General features: G+C 29.7%; 4 protein-coding genes across 4 annotated transcripts; 2 read left to right on the forward strand and 2 right to left on the reverse strand.

Moving 5' to 3' along the window:
* Nucleotides 1-4,423: 4,423 nt before the first annotated feature.
* Nucleotides 4,424-8,751, forward strand: HELRODRAFT_62417 (hypothetical protein; the record flags this gene model as incomplete). Its single annotated transcript, XM_009011042.1, has 10 exons — nucleotides 4,424-4,522; nucleotides 5,606-5,691; nucleotides 5,816-5,936; nucleotides 6,233-6,423; nucleotides 7,007-7,112; nucleotides 7,578-7,682; nucleotides 7,772-7,954; nucleotides 8,199-8,270; nucleotides 8,339-8,411; nucleotides 8,573-8,751. The coding sequence occupies 10 exons, from the start codon at nucleotides 4,424-4,426 to the stop codon at nucleotides 8,749-8,751; spliced, it is 1,215 nt and encodes a 404-aa protein (XP_009009290.1).
* A 1,044-nt stretch (nucleotides 8,752-9,795) lies between these two features.
* On the reverse strand, nucleotides 9,796-10,906 carry HELRODRAFT_159131 (hypothetical protein; the record flags this gene model as incomplete). The annotated part of the gene is made up of 2 exons (XM_009011043.1): nucleotides 9,796-10,263; nucleotides 10,856-10,906. 2 exons carry the CDS (start codon nucleotides 10,904-10,906, stop codon nucleotides 9,796-9,798), a joined length of 519 nt encoding a protein of 172 aa, XP_009009291.1.
* A 2,331-nt stretch (nucleotides 10,907-13,237) lies between these two features.
* Nucleotides 13,238-14,734, forward strand: HELRODRAFT_63383 (hypothetical protein; the record flags this gene model as incomplete). Its single annotated transcript, XM_009011044.1, has 1 exon — nucleotides 13,238-14,734. One exon carries the CDS (start codon nucleotides 13,238-13,240, stop codon nucleotides 14,732-14,734), a length of 1,497 nt encoding a protein of 498 aa, XP_009009292.1.
* A 3,089-nt stretch (nucleotides 14,735-17,823) lies between these two features.
* HELRODRAFT_187914 (hypothetical protein) lies at nucleotides 17,824-19,611 on the reverse strand. The gene is made up of 3 exons (XM_009011045.1): nucleotides 19,428-19,611; nucleotides 18,887-19,334; nucleotides 17,824-18,799 (listed from the first exon to the last, which is right to left on the reverse strand). Exons 1-3 carry the CDS (start codon nucleotides 19,517-19,519, stop codon nucleotides 18,263-18,265), a joined length of 1,077 nt encoding a protein of 358 aa, XP_009009293.1. The 5' UTR covers nucleotides 19,520-19,611; the 3' UTR covers nucleotides 17,824-18,262.
* Between the last annotated feature and the right edge of the window lie 1,790 nt (nucleotides 19,612-21,401).

Consider the following 21,401-nt stretch of genomic DNA (forward strand, 5'->3'; position numbering starts at 1 on the left):
CATGTCGTTTGGTATCAACAGCTGGCTGTCGTTCGTCGCGTCATCTACCAACTCTTGCTTCATCTTGTCGGTCACATTTTGAAGTAATGGCGTTTGCTTCAACAAAATCGCTGGTGGTTTCGTTTTTTGGTTTGTTAGATCGTGCCAATTAATCTCCTTAAATTGAATAAGTTAGAGTTTGCATGTTGGTATTACCAAGCTAAAATATTTGTGAAGAAGATAGATTTCAATCAAGAACAGTTTTTAACAAAAAATATTGCAGCATTCATCAGTTAGATTCCTATTGACTTCAGCAAGACATTCAGGAAGTGAAGAGAGAAATTAAATACTAAAGTTATTACTGCCTTGACAGTTATTTTCTTCTAAGCAGTGCTTTTTATTAATTATATTTATTTTGATCAGATATTGTCGTTTTCAGTTAATATTTCTCCCGATACTACATATTCGGATGTACACATGACAAATGACTTATTTAGTAATTTGCAAGGTTTTGGGTTTATTGACATTATAGGAATTATTTAGTTATTCGTAATATTATAAAAAAAATATTGGGTAACGCAATTACTTCGTAAAATGGATGAGTTTTCACTGAATTGCAATCAAGGCGGTTGCCAATCTATTAAGAATTCAGTTATAGATTCTTTTATAATTTTGATTGTGTAAAGATGAGGTGGGGTACATCGTATATATATATATATATATATATATATATATATATATATATATATATAACGAAAGAGAACCGTAAATTATACCGATTTTATAAAATCCTCCGTGACATCTGATAGCACGCTATTGCCAACCTTTTTTATTAAATTTTCAACTTTTTAATGATTGGTTTTAAACAAATGCTGAATGGCTACAATATAAAAAAGGTTGTTGTCAGCATACTCTATTTTAATAATGCAAGTTAATTACACCTTTGGCGTACCACTAGATCATACAAAATTATATTTTGAGTTAAACAAACTTAATATATAATAAAAATCTACTGAATAAAATGTTGAAAGCGTTTACTTTCCCTAAAGCCAGTTCTCTAGTTAGTTGAAAAAATTTACTCAGATCTCTTTTTTTCAAATTTTCAAAAATGTTATAACAATCCACGTCACGAACATTTAGACAGAGGGCATCCAAGTTATCAAAATGTTTAGCACTTCCAAAATCAACTATTTTCGGATAGCCACTTTTTGAGTTTATTACAATATTTTCCGTTTTTATGTCGCTATAATTAACAATTAATATGGCACGACTATTAGCAAAATAAACATTTAGGCACTATAAACATACCAGTGAGCAATTTGTAAAGCATGGAGATATTCAATTGCAACGTAAACTGTAGCCGTGCAGAAAACAACAACTTCATGTTGAAGAAATGTTTCTCTTTCTAAAAGTTCCTTCAAATTACATCCATCGATAAATTCGCCAACTATGCAAACAAATAGCTGGTATAACGGTTAACTAATTTTTAAGCAACATATATTCAATAACTTATTTAATTTAATCACCATTGTTTGAAATGCCGAAACAAATTGTTGCGCCATTAGACTGGTGCTTGATTTAAGCATCGTTTTCATGATCGTTATTTCATTCATTTGCTTTTTGATACTGTGTTTGTTTTGGGTCATAATTTTCATTGAGTAACTTTTGTGAGTTTTCACGTTGTTTGTCAAAAAGACCTTATAAATATAATGGTATTATTAAATAAAATGTTTCACTAGTGGATGAAATGGTTTTTGAATAATGTAAATAATTTTTAGACGTCACAACTATTTCTCTATTTCCTTTTTTTCCTAAAAATTCACATTTCGCTTTCTAATGAGGACAATTTTTGCACAATGATATCCTTCTCTCTAGTGACAATAGTAGTCTTACTCTTCTTCTTGCTCTTGACTTTTCCTCGGCTTTTGATACTGTTGACCATACTATTCTCTTGAGACTGCTGCATCATTCTTTTAATATTACTGATTCTTGTCTATCTTGGTTTTCTTCTTATCTCTGTAATCGTTTTTCTTCTGTTGTTCTCAATAATTCTACTTCTAACTCCTCTACTCTTACTTTCGGGGTACTACCTCAGGGTTCTATCCTTGGCTCTCTTCTATTTATACTCTATACTTCTAAACTACCTCGTATTATTAATAACTTTTCTTTCTCTAGTCAACTATATGCTGATGATTCTTACATTTATATTTCTTTTCCTCCATCTAATCTCAATAGTGTTCTTCATAATTTATCTCTATGTCTTTCTTCAATTATTGCTTGGTCTGACTCTATGTGTCTTAAACTTAATCCTTCTAAGTTTAAATTAATTTGTTTTAATAAATCTAAACACTCTATTACTATTCCTCTTACCTGATTCTAAAACTCTTGATGTCTCTCATAAGTTTCGTAGTCTAGGTTTTATCTTTGATTCTACTATGTCTCTCTTTTCTCAGATTAATAGTGTTGCTAGAAGCTCTTACTTTCATCTACGTAGAATAAAAAAACGTTTGCCTTTTCTTGATGATCCTTCTCTTCTCCTTCTTGTTACTTCGTTAGTCTTATCTAGGATTGATTATTGTAACTCGCTCTACTATCATCTTCCTGACTCTATACTCTATCCTTTAAGTAAAGCTTTTAATTCTGCTGCTCGTCTAGTTGCTCGTGTCCCTTTCTTTTCTTATATATCTCCATATCTTGTTCTCTTGCACTGGCTACCTATAAAATATAGAATAATTTTTAAAATTTGCCCGTTCATGTATAAGTCTCAATCTAAATTATTTCCTAAGTATTTATCAGATATATTAATTGAACCTAAACGCCCCGGTTTACGATCGTCTTCTTCTTCTCGCTTTTTCTTAATTCGTGTTAAACACTCTTTTGCCAAATCTGCTTTTGCTTTTTCTGGTCCTTTTCTCTGGAACTCTCTACCTACTTCTCTGACTACTTCTCCATCACTTGCGAAGTTCAGAGCGGATCTCAAGACCCATCAGTTTTCAAAATTCATTGAGGAGCGCTGTTGAACATCGCGGAAATAGCGCTTCATAAGCTAATTGATTGATTGATTGATTGATTGATTGATTGATTGATTGATTGATTTTTATGTCCTCTAAACCTACCGGAACATTTTTTGGAGACCGATGTTACGTGCGATTAAAGCTGACTCACGAAACTTTTAAAAATATTTTATTGAACCAGTTTACAATGGTAGGACTAAGTATAAATACAAAGATTCAAACAAATGCGTCTACCTTTCCAAAAGTTCCAGATCCGATAAGGTACAAGATCTTGTAATCGCCAATAACCACGTGTTTTACACGCTCTTCAACTCGTAAATGATCATCAATGTATGACATTTCGATATTTGTTGAAAAAAAATCTTATTTTCTTTGAAAAAATAAATTTAGGAGCAGCTGTAACGTTATTTACATATATTTCATTAAAAAACAAAACGTTGCATATTATAAATGTGTGAACGCGTTTTATAAATCTTAGATCAACGATTTTTAAAGGTTGATGGCCTTTTTTTCTCTCGCTTATTTCTCGTTGTTTTTTCATTGTTTGAATATTTTAATATTAAAACCATATAACCAGAGTTATGTCCAAGATAACTTCTGAAAAAAATTAGTTTTTGTTGGTGGGATGGTTCGACGGGGGAATTCATCCTCAAGTTTTGAGTGCCTGATAGTATTTTTAAAGAAGACCTTTTGTTTTTAAGCGATTTGTGGGACCAAATTTACATGTTGCTGGTTGATATTTTGCTTTAGGGTTTAATAGATAATTGATTTTTCTTTAGGTTAATATTTATAATTTTCATATTTTGCATGAGAATTGCACAAATAATTAATTAAACGAGTTCAGTGTTCTCCTTGGTGATATTGGTCAAAACAAAAGTAAAATATTAAATATAAGCATGATTCAAGCTATTAAAAATCTTGAGTGACTATGACAACTTTTTTCCCTTATACAAATTGACCCTTGTAAACTCACTTGCCATACAATATACCCATTCAAACAGAAGCATAAAAATAACGGGCTGAGTTTTCCAGGTTGACGGACTGTTAAAAACGTGATCTTTATTATGACAATATTAAATAAATTCTTCTGTGCATGAAAATTTTTAATAATAATCTATCTTTGATAGTTTTGAATTCCTATAACAAATTCATGGATATTCATTATAAATAATGGATATATATATAATATAAAGTAACATAATTATGGATATAATATTATATATTATATATTATATATATATATCAAGGAATATAATGTAAATATTCTATATATATGATATCAATAAACTAATTTCATGATGGTGTAAAAAAATATATTCTATGATCTCAAGTCTTTGTGTGTATTTAACGATAATAAGGCAATTCTTCTGAAAATTCATATTTATGTTGATTATTTATTGATTGAATCAATTGGCGATTATAATATAATAATGGCTTCTGGTAATGACTTGAGAGATATTTTAGACATTGAAGTTAGAGAAGAAAAAGAGGATGTTATAACTCGAGAATCACTATTTGGGGACAAAAAAGTAATATAATTGTATTATTGTACTTTTAATTGTTGTATGTATGATTATACTAGAAATGATTTATAGTATTTATACTAGAAATGATTAAAATTTCAATAAAATTGTGATGATTTTATTTGTTTTATTTTATTAAAAATTTTAAATTTAAAATAATTTAATTTCTTTTTTTTTATTTAATTTAATTTATATTTTATTAATTGTTGTTTCTAAGGTACCCATTAATTTTAATTTCCTAGCCATGCATTGCATTTGATTAAAATAAAATTTTATTAAATTAAATAAATTATATTGATTGACATTGAATAAGATAATTAAAACTAAATTTTTAGTATTCTATATTATTTTTTATTTATAACCATATAAATAATTAATATAATTTGATTTACATATTTGCACATTACAGGAAATTATAACAGAAATTTGTGAACGTTTTTCTTCATTGATGTTTTTAATCATAGTTTAACACTAAAAGTCTAAACCTAAACAGCTGTTTTTTTTTTGAAAATTTTAATAAATTCTTTTTATAACAATAATTTTAATGTTTGATCATCTATTAATTTAACCACCCATTGCCATTGCCTTCTCTTCATTATTTGTCTTGTAGACTTTCTATAACAATTTCCAGATTCTAGATTCAAAAAATTCTTAGTACAGCAAAAATCTCCAACAAAAAAGATTATAACCGATTCTATAACTCTGCTTTTACATTGGACCCATTCGCCTTTGCTTGTTTCTACCACTTTGTCATTTTGTTTGTTTGGTAGTTCTTTATGTAGTCTAAAAACCTATTTATGCTCCTCTTGAATTATTTTCTTTAAGATTTTACTGTTGTTTTTATTAGAAAACAAGATTTTTTTTTTTAAGTTTTTTTTTTATTTAACATCATCAATGCTTTTATGCTTCTCTGTAGATTGAGATGTATGGGTGGTTATGTTCAGCAGTTTCAGGTGCCACAGGATTAGGTGTAGGCAGACCCTTAATTATTTAGATTTCAAAAATTGAAATGGTTAGAAGATCTAATAACACAAGTTTAATTATTTATATATAAATATAATTAACATTTCATCATATTTACTTTTGTAGAAAAAATCTAAAAAGACTGAACCCAATGTTAAAAAGCCAGAAGGAATGCACAGAGAATTGTGGGGACTTCTCTGGACAGACAACAAGTAATGTTGTTAATTTGCTTCACTCTTAGCTAATTTATTTTAATTTTTAATTAACCTCTTGGATTGAAAACATTTTGGATTGAATGTTTGGATAAAAATTTGGTCTGCCCTGCACAAACTTCAGAGATGCAGCACCTTTGTTCCCCACGGACAGCACCCTCACCTACAAACAGCCAAAAGCCAAGATCGGAAGGAGCAAGGTACGACCTTGGAAGTGGATGCCCTTTACTAATCCCGCGAGAAAGGTTTTATGTTTTTTTAACTGTTCCTATTTTTATAATGAATGATTTTTCAATTTTTGTAAATTGAAACCATAAAAATTGAAATTTATTTTCATGATTTAGTATATTATTCTTATGATTAGAGCCAATCAATTGTGATTATTATAAAGCATAGACCATTCATTAAACTTTTTTTTAAAATGTCACATTCTTCATTTTGTGGTATATAAAAAAATTTTATTCGTCAGAGTAATTTCAAAAGACTTCCCTGAATTGTCATGTTATTTAATAATAAAATGAAAGTCATTCATGAAAATAAGGATGGTGCCGTGTTCTACCATTGGAGGAGAATAGCAGATGAGGGACTGGAGTATCCTTTTGTTCGTTTCAACAAGATCATTGACGTGCCAACATACTCAGATCTGGAGTACCAGCAACATCTGCACAGTGATGCATGGACCAGGCAGGAAACTGATCACCTCTTCAGCCTTTGCAAACGATTTGATCTCAGGTTCATATTTCAGAGATTTTAAACTGTTTTTAAGATGTGTTCTACTGCAGTAGTAAATTATCTCAGAAATTGGTTTAATGGTGTTTTTTACTTTTTTTTGATTATATTGATATAATTACTTGCATAATTTTATTTTTTTCACCTAGACACTTGTTATATTTATAGTTATTCTATATTTATAGTTATACTTGTTATATTATAGTTATTAATGATGCTTATAAAGCGCTAGTTAAAACAAAAGTTCTGAAAAACAATCTCAAAAACAAAGAGAAAAGTTAACAAAAAAGTGTGTGTGTGTCCATGTGTATGTTTATGTGTGCTAATATATATAATTATTTAATTGATTTCGTTCATGAGTATGTGTGCTTCATCTAATTCATTAATCAATTTTTGTATGCATTTGATGTTTAGATCTGTTTTACATCAGTACACTAAACAATAATTTTTTTAGTTTTTTTCTCAAAACCTTAAAGTACACTTTTAAGTTTGAAGTTAGTAACAATTTTTGGATCAATTTAAAAAATTTTATCATGCTAGCCATATTTGTTCTTGCAATATAACTGTGCTTAATGTCTCTGAACAGATTCGTCATCGTGCATGATCGCTGGAACAGAGAGAGGTATCCACATAAGAGGTCGATAGAAGATCTCAAAGAGAGATACTATGCCATCTGTCACATACTTCACAAAGTCTGTCATCATTTTGGTCTCTTTTCTTAATGTTTGTATTAGTTTATGCTAAATCTCCTAGTTGTTGACTTTGGCATTTTGACCTGGATTAGCCAAGATCATTTCTCAAGCAAAGTTTAATAAAAAAAAAGTCATTTTAGTTTAAACAAATTTAAACAGCCAAGCAGATGGGAGCATGATTTTTTGGACATAATGAAATGAAAGCTAAATTTTTGATTCATAATAAGGATTCCAATTTATTATTCATCTTTTCATCATCATCATCTTCACTGGTTGAGTTGAATTATTTTTCTCTATTTATTCCAATTTATTATTCATCTTTTCATCATCATCATCTTCACTGGTTGAGTTGAATTAATTTTCTCGAGTCAGTTCAGCTTATTTTGGTTCAGTTTAGGGTTAGCAACACTAACTTGATGGCTTAATAGCCTACCTGTCATTGATTCAATCATCTCATTTTCTTAGTTGAGAAATCCTCAAAGTGATCAGAAGATGCGAGTTTTTGACGCCAACCACGAGCGCAGAAGGAAGGAGCAACTGGAAAAACTTTTCCATAGAACCGAAGAACAGGTTAAATATAATATATAATGTATTTGGGCGGCGTCTGTTAACTATTTGCTAATATCATTACATTGACATGATGACTTTTAATAATGTAGATTGAAGAAGAGGAACGACTGGTGCAAGAATTGAAAAAGATTGAGCAGAGGAAAAAAGAAAGAGAGAAGAAGGCAATGGATCTCCAAAAGTTGATCACAGCTGCCGACAACAACTCTGACTCACGAAGATCTGAAAGGAAAATTTCAAAGAAAATTGTTCCCTACAAAACCAGGGAGAGCAATGTGAGCTACACGTTTTAAATTTTTTTGATCATATTTTTTGGTTTTGTGTAATTAAAAATTTTCTTTTGTTATTCAAAGATTATCTATTGTTTATCTGCTGCTGTGGATGAAAACATTTTGACATTCTTGCGTTTAATGTTTGAACTATACAGACTTTTGATTGAGCTAATTTTCTTGGAATTTTTTAATAACTGAAATAGGTTTGAAATATTTATTTATTTTGAAATCACTCTTACTTAATTAGGTGGCTCCAGAATCAACCAGCATAAAATTTCCAGACTTTAAACAATCTGGCGTCTATCTCAGGAGTCAAAAGGTGATTAGATTGCTGTGATGCTCTTTGGTGTCTGTTTGTATTTATTATTATTATTAACATCGTTGTAGATGAAGTTGCCCATTTCTCTTGGTCAAAAAAAGACTAAAGCTATTGAACAAATGCTGGAAGAATTTGCCATAGGTCTGTTTGTTTTAGCAGTGGAATTTTTATTTGTTTTCTGTTTTTATTAGTAAAAATTTGTCGATGATGATGATATTGTTTCATTGTATTTCCTGACTGTATTGATGGACCGAAAATTTGCGCGCTTTTTTGTTCTTTTACCGTTTGGTTTCCATTTCCAGAACCAAATCCTGTTCCAACACAAGAAATCGTCAACAGCTTCAATGATCTTCGACAAGATATGGTCTTGTTGTATGAATTGAAAATAGCCCTTGCCAACAGTGAATATGAACTCCAGACTTTGAGGCACAGATACGAAACTCTAGCACCTGGAAAAGTATTTACAGCTTTTTCTTGTTAATTTCATGTGGTAAGTTTTGTTAATTGTGGTTAACAATTATTATTGTTGTTATTGAATGATTCAAAGATATATTAAAATTAAACGCTTTAGGTGCTGGAAACTGAAGCTGCTACCACCTCCCGACCAGAATTCAACGTCGGTGACTCAATGGATGTTTCTTAGTTTTTCAAATGGACTGTTTTTTAATTTTCTAATAAATTTTTAACAAAATATTTTATGAAAATCAGAATAAATTTTAAGTAAATCCAATTTATATGTTTATGTTTCTACAGAGGCAGGTTTAAAAATTAATTTAGTTGTGACAGATGAATAGGTTCTAACTTTTTCACGCTTATTTTTAAATGTAACTGTATATTATTTAACCAATGACCAGTTGTTGTTTCATAATGGGTATTGCAATGATGCATTCTGATCGCTAAGCCAAGAGGAAATAAAATATATAATCTGTGACCATTTTTACGTAAAAAATATTATAAACAAGAATGTAGTGTTTTTTTAATAAAGCAATGACAAAACTGGTGTGTGTAACAGCTGGTACGCACTTTTCTCATCAAGCCCAAAACCGAAATATTTTTAGCAACATCCAATGTCAGGGTATTATATATCTGTAAAAAAAACATTATAAAAAACATTCTACAAAATTATTTTTATTATCAAACTGAAATATTAATAATTGCCGAGTATGTCGTAAACAAACGTTTACAACGCATCAATCATTTTCAAACAAACGTTCCTGTTTGTGCAGTTTAACGGCGTTTCAGCACAACTGGCTATCTTTACGCCCTTTGTTCCTTTTCTATAAATGCGTTTTGTTGTTTTAAAACTTTTGGGAAATTATTTTTAAATTCTATTAAAAATTTGTATTTCCTGAAGGAATGATATTAGATTATTGATTTTATCTCTGGAAAAAATTTTTTCTACCACTGAAGGGATGTCATGTCGTTTCCTACTATTATTGTGACTATTACATTTTAACAAAATGTGATGGATAGTTAGTTTTTCGTTACAAGAGTTGCATGTAGGCGAATTTGTTTTGTTGAGAATCTAGGAATGAGTCAAACTTGAATGGCCTATTTTTAATCTGTTGATAATTGTCTGAGGTTTACGTTTTAAACCTTTAAATTCATTTTTTTGGCTGAGAAATGGTGTTGATAATTTAAGAAAGTTTGATGTTTGGTTCCATTCAAGTTGCCATTTCTCCATTGAAACCTTTTTTGTCCAAAATCTTAAATCATTGTGTAGGATGGGAAGATTTGATATTGGAATATTGTGAGCTTGTGATGCCAGTTGATCGACTTCCTCATTACCCTGAATTCCTATGTGACTGGGTATCCATATCAGAGTTATTTTCTTACCATTGTTATCATTTAAGTTATCATGTATCCTGTTTTGCGTTTGAATTATAAGGTTGTGTTGAGGTCTATATTGTTTAAGCGCCGTAACTGTTGATAATGAATCTGAAAATATCATGAAATTTTTACTATTGGATTTAGATATGAACTTTATTGCCATCTGAATGGCAATGATTTCTGCTGTGAAGATTGAAGCATGATTTGGAAGATGTTGCATGATTTTGTTTATGCATTTTTATTGTCTGTAGACTACTACTGCTGCTGTAGTTGATATTCCTTTTTTTGAGCCATCAGTATATATTTCAATTGAATTGGGATTCTCTTGAATTTTTTCTTTGAATAACATTTTTGCTAAGTTTTTGTCTTTTTCTATTTTTGCTATACTAGTATCAATATCTGCATGTAGCAACAGCCAGGGAGGAATCTTATAATCCATCTCTTTAACAATTTTTGTTTTTTCATGTTCTTTGATGTATTCATTTATTCTTGTTGGAAAAGTTAGAATAGATTTGGATTTAATGTGACATATTTTATTGATATATTTATAATTTGGATTTTATGGTTGTATAAATCTGGTTCCATAGACAATTTACTAAAAATTTTACTCTGTCTCAAAAAAAATGTGAAACTTAATTAGATCATTTTTGTTCTATTTTTCCTTTATTTGAACCTTAATAAAAAGTAAAATTTGAATGTTATTGTCGAAAGTATAAGCAACAGATTAAATTTTTTCCATAATTATTCTTACTTACCATATCTCCTATCCTATCGTAAAATTCTGGATATGCCTCTGTTAGCGACATATGTCGCTGTATGTTTTACCTGTCAAATGGAAAACAATTTGTATCCATTGATCCGATGTTTCAGAGTGCTCAAGTGTTCAATACTGGACCCTCTTCTTTTTACTATTTTTATAAATGATTTTCCAAATGTATCTACTCTATTTAGATGTATAATGTATGATGACGCAACACAAATCTATTTTATAGGTCGAAAGCAATTAGTGATGATATTAATTTATTAAATATTGATCTAAAAAGAATCGAGTCATGATCTTCAAATAATAATTATCAATACCAATAAACTATTTTACACAAATAATATACAAGATTTATCTCTTAAAATAAATATAATTCAACTTAAAAAAAATCCAACACAATAAAATGTCCATGATGACTAAATAAGTGATCTAAATAAATAAAACTTAACATGGGAAAATGCTGACAGCTGTTAATAACTATAGTAACATTGTTAATGTTGATTTCTTTAAAAACTTTGCAGCTCGTCCGCCTAGTCCACCACTCCACTCATATACCCATAAATCATTGAACATAATACATATAATAACATGATTAATATATCTGACGCATAATTACACATGTTTTTTGATTTGGTTTGTGTTTGTCGTTGGTTTTCTGGGAAACAGTTGTGGATAGTTTGTTGCCATGCTGTCAACTTTTCTACCTCTATATGAGATGGGTCATTACAAATAAAATTATTTAAGTTAAATAAATGAGCTAAACAAACAAATAAAAATGGATAAATCAATATAAAGTATTTGATCAATAAAAAGTATTTGATTTTGAGAAGAATTATAAAAATTAATTGGACTTCTCATACTTCGAATGAGGATGTATTAAAACGGTCCGGTTATGATGAAATTACTACAGATAATTCGACGGGAGCAGTAAAAGTTTTTTGGTCACATCATGCGCGGAAGGAAAGAATGGAAAACCTAACAATTACTGGAAAGATTGCAGGGAAAAGAGATCGCGGTCAACAACGAATAACATTCGTGAAGTCTTTGTGTCGTTTGTTGAATATCACCACATTTCAACTACTACAAAGTGTTGAAGATGGGGCTTTGTGGAGGTCGATGGTCGCCAATGTCCTGAAATGATAAGGCACGAGAAAGAAAGAAAGAAGATAGTTACACGATTTTTTATTCAATATGTATGACTACATGACCGAATATATATATAGATTAATGATGATCGCCAATTTTAATATACATATATGATGACCGCCATGACCGTCTCCAACCTTGCCACCTGACAATTTTACCGATAAAACCGACATTTTGTTAACATCTCTCTCAAGGGCATTTATTTTTCTTTGCAGATCTGATCGGCTTTTACTTCATGTGCTTGCCGTGAAGTTTTTCGATCCTAACGAGGTGTGCCTCTTGTGATTTAGTTTTGATTTTACTATTACAATTATTATTTAATTTAACGTTTGCTCACTTTTTTTATAATTTTTATTTAAGTTTGTTATTGAAGTGTCCGTTTGTTGACTTTCCCCTTCACAATTACAAAATTTTCTGCCTGATTTTTGCTCTTGCTTTATTTTATTTTTATTAATAATAAAAAATAAATACAATACAGATAACATTAATTTAATGTATTATATTATTATTTTTTTAGAATAGAAGTATAGACGGCTTTAAAACCTGCTGCCTTTGTTCTTATTTTTGATTGATACTTTGTTAACAGCAAACCACCCAATCCTGGTGTATAAGATTGATTAGTTTAGGACCTAATCTAATCATTAGGTAGAGTTGATTGACAGTTTAATTAATTAAATTTATCTATTATATTAAATTTATTATTTATTCTTTTTTTGTTTTTTAAATCTTGATCAAAATGATGCTTTATTTGACTATCATTAATGATTAAAATGAATGAAAGCTAAAACAATGTTTTAAAAACACTATTCAATAGTGACTAATTGACTATTGATATTATTAAGTATTATGTAAAATTTAATTTATTTAATTAAATTAATGATAAAGACGACCATTTATTACTAATTAGTTGTTTAATGTTATTTTATAGGTATATGTTTAAAATTTTTGGCAAACTTTCTATTATATTGATGTTATATTTACAAAACACACATATGGTGTTAGTTATGTATAACTATAATATTATAAGAGACCTAACCGTTGAACGTAAGGCTAACTAATCCTTAGTACTTGTTTGTTCATTAGTATCTATTAATTTTACAAATTAATAAAAAAAGAACTGATTGCAATATCCTGTTGAAAATATTCATTTACTTGAAGACTATTTCCTTAATAATAATTTTATAATCAGAATGTTATTAATATTCTTATTACTTTTTCCACACAGGTGATGGCTTTGTTCGGTGTGCAAGTTGTTTTCAGCATGATAGTTGCTTTTTTGTTATCCAAGTTCACTGGACAGTATTCATTTGGAAGGTGGATTTTGTGCAGAAAGCTGGCTAGGTATCTTCATCCTACAGATGATGAACTGAGGAAAATTGCAGGATCATCTGGTCAAGGAAGTAACAAACAACACAACAAAAGTTACAAGAAGCTTGATCCTTCTAAGAAAGCTAAAGATGAATCTTTCACTATACCAAAGTCAGCTGACATTCAGTTAGAAGCTGTTCCAATTAAACCTATTGATCTTTTACCATTGCAATATTATGGTGAATATTTATGGATTGTTGATGTCGCAGTATGTGGTGTTATTATTTTTACATTAACTGACATTTATTATTTTTTTTTACATCCAAGCAGAGAAGTCAATTTAAGCATTTTCTGGTGTCTGATTATTGCAATGTATTCATTGAAAACATTAATTTCTTTGACAAGTGTTTATTTTAAGACTGAGCAGAGTGGGGAAAGAGTTCTATGTCTACTTTTTGGTTTTTTCTTTCTTGTTTTTGCCATGGCCATTCTTATCGTAGATGAAGGTACTTTAGACTTGGGTTTAGAATCTTCATATTTAAACTTTTCTAAGGCCACCATTGCATTTATGGAATCACAAGGACTTGAACCACATTGCCCCATTTCGATGACCATGGTAAGGATTGTCATTGCAATTTCCTGTGCAATTATAGGCACCACACTTACTTTTCCAGGAATCAGGTTGGCCAAAATGCATGTAGATGCTTTAAGATATGCTAAAGAGAGTCCCGGCACGAGTGCAATGTTGTACATGAACTTTATATTCACTTTGTTGCTATCCTTGTTGTGGGTAAAGCCATTATTTAGAGATTACTTTGTCGTGAAAAAATTAAAAAATAATCAACCCCTCATGACCGACTACCAGTTTGAAGCTTTGAGATTATTAATTATCCTCATTTTCTGTGTTTTTCGATTTCTCTTGGTGTGGGTTCATTTGCAGGCTCATCTCAACATGGCTTGTGACAAAGTTGCAGAACTCAAAAAAGAAGTTGGTAGAATTAGTTCTGTTGAGTTAAAAAAATTAGTCACTCGAATCTATTTTTATCTCTGTATAGTGGCTTTGCATTACTTAACTCCACTGATTTTAATTTTGTTTTGCACCTTACTTTTAAAAACTCTCGGAAATTTTTCCATACCGCACTTGTTGCTTGGCACTGCGTTGTATGAACCAGCTTCTAAATCCCTGCAGTCTAATCAGCTCTTCAACATCACCAAGCACCTTTGGGACTCTGAGAGTACCGGTGACTTAATAGTCAACACGGCCACACAATTCTCTTCAATAGTGGCTCAAATAAAAATGTTATTTCCGACATCTTGTTATTATAACCTGATATCATTTTACTGTTGGTGGGTTTGTGTTGCTTGGTTTACTACTACCTCTTTTGGAGTTCTATATCATACATACTTTAATGTTTAATGTTCGTTATTAATTCTTTTTGCAGTGTTTTCTACCTTTCGTTCATTTGTTTTTGATTTAACTGTTTTGATTGTAAGAATCCATCTGCTAACTAATTTTAAACAAGTTTTCATCTGTTTACTGTTTGTAGTTACTCAAGTTCATTTAAATTTTTCAAATTTATTTTTTCATTCATTGTTTTTTGGTTTGATTGAATCAAGAATCTTCCAAATTTTTTAATTTACTCAAACGTTTTTAAAATGTGTTTGATGCTGAGAGCTACTGTTTATTTTTACACATTTCATATCACATATGGCAAAAACTAATTTATTGATTGAGAATACGTCGTGGACCTTGTTAGATCAATGATTCAAATTCAAATTCAAATAATCTTTTATTCAGTAAAGTATCATTAAATACATAATACTAGGAGACCCGAAGTTTGCACTTGTTGGGCCACCGAAACAGAAATTGGAATAAAATTCGAACAAAGATAAACAATAAGTGATAAAAGAAAGAAAAAAAAATAGAACCAAACAAAATAGTAATAATTAATCGACAAAAACCTTAGGAACCAAATGAAAACAATAGCATAGTTACACAGGGAATTAACCGGTAATGAAAGAGGAAAAATGATTCGTTAAGATTAATTGATAAACTGAATTTTTAAATAAACCAGCAGTATTCAAATTTTTTACGTGAATTGGTAATAAGTCCCAAAGTCGACAAGAGACATGAAGACGAAACTAATAAAAAAGTTAGTACGAGGTTTAGGAAAATAAAAATCTATATTATGTCTTAAAAATATTGATCGATTATTGATTAAATGATTTAATTGGTGGCACAAGGAAGGACAAAAATTTAGTTTAAATAATTTATAAAAAAACATTAACGTAAAAAGAATGTGTAACTGGTAAACTTTTAAAATTCCAGATGATATAAACAAATGACTGATATGCTCAAATTTTGGTAACCCAAACAAAATACGAATAAAATAATTTTGACAAAGATTCGACATACGAACGTTAGATTTTGTTGTAAAACCCCAAATAGAAATACGATAGGTGAAAAATGGCAAAACAATAGAATTATATAGTGTTATTAAAATATGTCTTGGAAACCTTGATCTCAGTCGGTAAAGTATTCCTAAATTTTTTGTAGCCTTTTGTGAAATGAATTGAATGTGACTAGTCCAGGATAAATTGCTAGAGATAATGACACCTAAAAACTTTGCAGATTCAACCCTGTTAATGCAAACATTATTTAATAAAAGCTGAATATCAACAACACTTGTTCGAATCTTAGGTCCAAATAAAATAAAGTTAGTTTTAGCTATGTTTATTCTTAAGTTATTAGCCTGAACCCAGTTATAAACGTTATATAACTCTTCATTGAAAATTGATACCAATTGACTAACATTAGAATTAGAGAACAACAGAGTGGAATCATCGGCAAAAAGAATATATTTTAAAATTCTAGAACAATTAACGAAATCATTTATAAAAATATTGAAAAGTAAAGGACCAAGGATAGAGCCTTGAGGTACCCCAGAAGAGATAGGAGAAAGAGGAGATCTGGAAACATATTGAAACCTTTCATTCAAATAAGAAGCAAACCAATCAAGAGCAATACCCCTAACACCATACTTAGATAATTTAAATAATAAGATATTATGATCAATAGAATCAAAGGCTTTAGATAAATCAAGAAAGACACCAATAGAGAACCTTTTAGACTCCAAGGCATGAGAAACAAAGTTAACCACATCAGCTATTGCAAACTCAGTAGAACATTTAGAACGAAAGCCATATTGATTAGGAACAAGCAAGTTATTAGAATTAAGAAAATTAGTAAACCTTTTAAAAACAATTTTTTCAATGAGTTTAGATAATCTAGGGATAATAGAAATAGGCCGATAGTTGTTAAGATCATTAGGCTCACCAGATTTAAATAACGGCATAACTTTAGAAATTTTTAAACACTTAGGAAAATATCCGTTATTAAATGATAAATTAATTATGTGACATAAAGGCGAAAGAATATTTGTTATAACAGATTTTAGAAGAAAATTTGAAATCAAATCGTCACCATAAGAATTAGAATTATTAAAATTATTCACTGTATCAAGAATGTCAAGTACAGAACAATCAAATAAAACAAATGAGTTTACCTTATCAACATTACAATATTTTTTGAAATTTAAATTGTTATTACCATTAATCTTATTATAGTCATTGTTATTACCATTACCATTATTAATACCACCATTATTACTGCTATTATTACTATCATTATCACTACCATTATTACCATTATTATTACCCCGATTATTATTATCACCACTATTATCATTACTACCAACATTATTATTACTATTATTATTATCACCATTATTATCATTATTAATAATATTATTATTATAATTACACGTAGAAGAAACATTCGAAGAAAATTTATCAATAAAACAAATACACAAACTCAGATCATCAGTAATCAATTCATCATTCAATTTAATAGCAAAAAATGTCGGTTTTTTTTAACACCCATACATTATTTCAATAAATTCCAAGTTTTTTTTACCATTGCTTTTAACTTTATTAAACAAATAATAATAATGCATGTGTTCCGAAACCTTATACAACTTTGAAAATAAATTCTTATATTTAATATATTTCAAACGGTCAAAAGATGATTTTGATTTTAAAAAGTTTTTATATAAAATATTTTTAGTCTTTGATGAAGTAATTAAACCATTGGTAATCCAAGGCTGCTTTCTTTTTTGTTTCAAAGGTAATGATGTGTAACAGTATTGCAAAATAGCATTTTTTAAAACACTGGTAAAAAATGAAAATGCTTTATCAGTATCAAAACAATTATATAACGGATTCCAGTCAAAGCTTGTAAGGTATATATTTAATTTACAAATATTATTCGAGCAAAAATTAAAGGTTGGAATAAAAGTATTTGAAGATATTAGAGATGTAGAAATTTTAGATGCAGTAAAGATCGGAAAATGATCGGATAAAGAAGAACAGATTACCCCAGATTTGTGGGGAGATAAATTGTTAGTAAAAATATAATCAATTAAGGAAGAATGGTTAAACACGTTATTGCTATTTTAGCTCATTTAATTCAAAAATTTGACGCATTTTATATTTTTCAAACACTCGAATCAAAAAATTTTAAACCAGTTTTAGTTTATTCTTGTTTTAAAAAATGTAAGACGTTCGTATGTAACTGACTTTCTTATAAATTTCACTACAAAAATAAAGATATACATACAAAAACCTAAAAAGAAAAAAATCTTGCACGCGTTTTTGAATGATTCATGCTGATTTTCTTTTGTGTAACATTGAGTTACAATTTGGGTTTTGATAACAAATTGAATTATCTTTATTGAAACGTAGATTTTAAGGCATTTTGGTGATTTTTCTGATTTTCAATGCCACTGATTTCATTGAAGCAAATACTTACCTAATGACGTTGATTCTTGTTGATTTAACTTTCATGAGGGTGGATTGGTGCTTTAACGTTTGATGCGTTTCACTGTCATAATTTTATTTTAACATAATCTTCGAAAGAGTTTACGCTTGTAAATCGCTGTGTCAAGTTTTTATCGGCAATGGCGATTTCCACTCCAGTTAATTTTTTTCCGTAAACACATCCCGTGTCTAGCCCAATGGCAAATTTGTGCTTTTGTAAGCCTCTTGATGAGTCGTGGCCGAATATAACTAGCTGAGGGCCAGTCCACAGTGATGCCCAGGTTTGCCTTGGAATTGATTTATTTAGATGTCTTTTAATTTGTTTTCCGAGACTTCGATTACTAAAATTTGTTTCCAACGTTGTAGCGAAAACCATAGTTGTTTGTGACTGGTTGTTGATAGGGACTTCTGGCTTCAAACCAGCATGAACTATTAAAACATTGAAACTCGGTAGGTTGATAGTATAGGGAAGTCTGCTCAAAAAACATATATCTTCTTTCGCAAGTTTTGTTGCCCATTTGTACTTAGCATCCATTGTTGATAGATTTTTGATTGATTCGATGTTATAACTGTAAGGCATGCCTTCGTTCAAAAATCTGTTAAGCTTGCCAAAAGAAATGAATTCAAATAAAATTTAGAATATTTTCTAGATAACTAAGTAATTGACAAGCTTTAAGTATGTACATCTTACCTCTTGCTCATGATTTCCTCGCACAGAAAAAACACAGTCCTTGTGAGATTGAATGTATCGTAGGGTTTCCAGACTTTTTGGTCCTTTGTTGATGACATCCCCGCAGAGGATGACGAGGTGAGTGCGACACGAAATATTTGACATTTTCAATAGCTCTTGCAACTCGTCGAAACATCCGTGCACATCTCCAACTACAAACAATTTCCGTCCATCTGACACCATGCTTTGGGAAATTGTGAGGTGATCTTGCCTAGCTGGGTATGTATCAGGACAAAGAGAACCGTGCAAGCCATCTCCAGATGTTGCGTTAGTCGAAAAGGGTTTACTGGTTGTGAACGTGTGACTTGCTGCGATGTTTCTCGGTGGTACGTGACTTCTGCTTGTTATTATAGCCTCTGTATTGTTTGTTTGGAGCACTGATTGCGACAAACTCTTTTCAAACGATCTGCTAATTTAATTGAAATATATCGATATTTAAAATTAAATTTTTATCGACACTTGAAGTAATGATTGAATACAAATAAAAGCACAAAAAACTTACTTTTTAAAAAAATATATCAAGGAGAAACCGAATAAAACAATTGTGATGAACTTTTTGCTTCTAAAAATTTGCGTCGTAGATGCGGCATTCATTTTCAAACATGCAGCACCTTCAAATAAAATAAAATAAATAAAAAAGAAATAAATTATTTCATCAACACCCTGTCATTGTTGCAATTGTTCAGTTGATTCACTATATCAGATCAAGTTGTGTTGCGCATATATATAAATGCATTTGTATGTACGTATGTCCGTATGTATATATATATATATAAATATGTATATATATATGTATATATATATATGAACCCAAATATATATGGTATATATATATATTTCATATATATTTCATATATATATATATATATATATATATTATATATATATATTATATATATATATATTTTTCAACAATTCATATATATATATATATATATATATATATACATATACATATATATGAAAAACGCTCTCATTGCTAGTGTTCAGGCCTTTATCGGTTCAAGCAGGTAATAATTATTTATAAGGTGTAGCTGATAAATTGTTATCAAAACTTCAGATGATTCAGAACCATGCTGCTAAAGTGATATATCGAAAATTAAAATTTGATCACGCATCTCCACTCCTGAGGGATTTGCATTGGCTGCCTGTAGACAACGAATCAAGTTCAAATTGGAAGAGATAGTTTTTAAAAGTTTAAACGGTTTATCTCGAAAATACTTAACAGATAAATGTATAGAAGTTTCATCGATGTTGTTTCGTGAATATCTTAGATCGGCTGATTTGGACATGTGATATGTTAGATGTCGCAAGCTTAAAACAGCTGATAAAGATTTGGCAGTGGCTGGTCCTGTTTTCTGGAATGGTCTACGAAAATCTAGAATATCATTATCAGAGTTTAGAAAATGTCTTAAAACACATCTGTTTTAACGATTGACGATACCATTTGTGACTATGCAAAAAAGACTTCAGTATAATAATTCTTGGATATTTCTAAATGGAGAGCGGTGTTGAGAAGCATTAATAAATTAGCGTTTTATAAGTAACAAATTACAATTAAAATATATATATTATTTTCAATATTTTCTTTGGTAACTAAAGTTAGGCCCGAAGCGAGGTTCTATGGTCGCCGAGATGTCCAATCATCAACATTATTATAAAATATAAGTTAACAGAAAAAATGACTTGCAATAAGTTTATATAAAATATTAAATTAAACTTCAAGTGGAATAAATACTCTTTCGGTCTACCATTAAGTGTTAAACTAAAAACACTTAAGATAATAATAAAAAGAGAGATACATATTATTTTATAATATATGTATGTATATATTTGTACATATATATATATATATATATATATATATATATATATATGTATATATATATATATATATATGTGTATGTGTGTGTGTTGTATGTCTTTGTGTTTGTTTGTGTGTGTGTTTCTGTGTTTGTTAGCGTCTGTACATGTGCATCCTTTTTGGCACATGTTTCGTGTAAAATACATTTCTTTTACAAAAATTTTAGATTACATTTAGAACTAAGTTAACAAAGTGTGCATACAATTTGTTAGAAATTGAATATCGATATGCTAGATTGCACAGTGTACGCGAATCTATTATAAAATCATGATTTCGTGCTTTTGAAGAAAGCAAATACGTACGAATACAAACGGGCACCTTTCTCGCATGAAAATTGTTATGCAATACAAATCAAAAAAGCACGCACACTTGTAGACATGCGACAAACCCGGGTTTCAAATTTCAATTTGCGTTTCTGAACTATATCTGTGTGTGTTTGTGTGTGTGTGTGTGTGTGTGTGTGTATGTGCAGATATTTATATCTAGCCGTGAATATCTAATGTTGCATATTTTAGCTGCGTCGTAACTTTTTATTTATCAATGTTGTTCACCAGTTGAAAGCACATATCAAAATGCTTCAACACAAGTTAGGTTACACGTTATTATTGCCTA

The sequence above is a fragment of the Helobdella robusta genome (genome assembly GCF_000326865.2).
Source record: "Helobdella robusta unplaced genomic scaffold HELROscaffold_1, whole genome shotgun sequence".
Lineage (NCBI taxonomy): Eukaryota > Metazoa > Annelida > Clitellata > Rhynchobdellida > Glossiphoniidae > Helobdella > Helobdella robusta.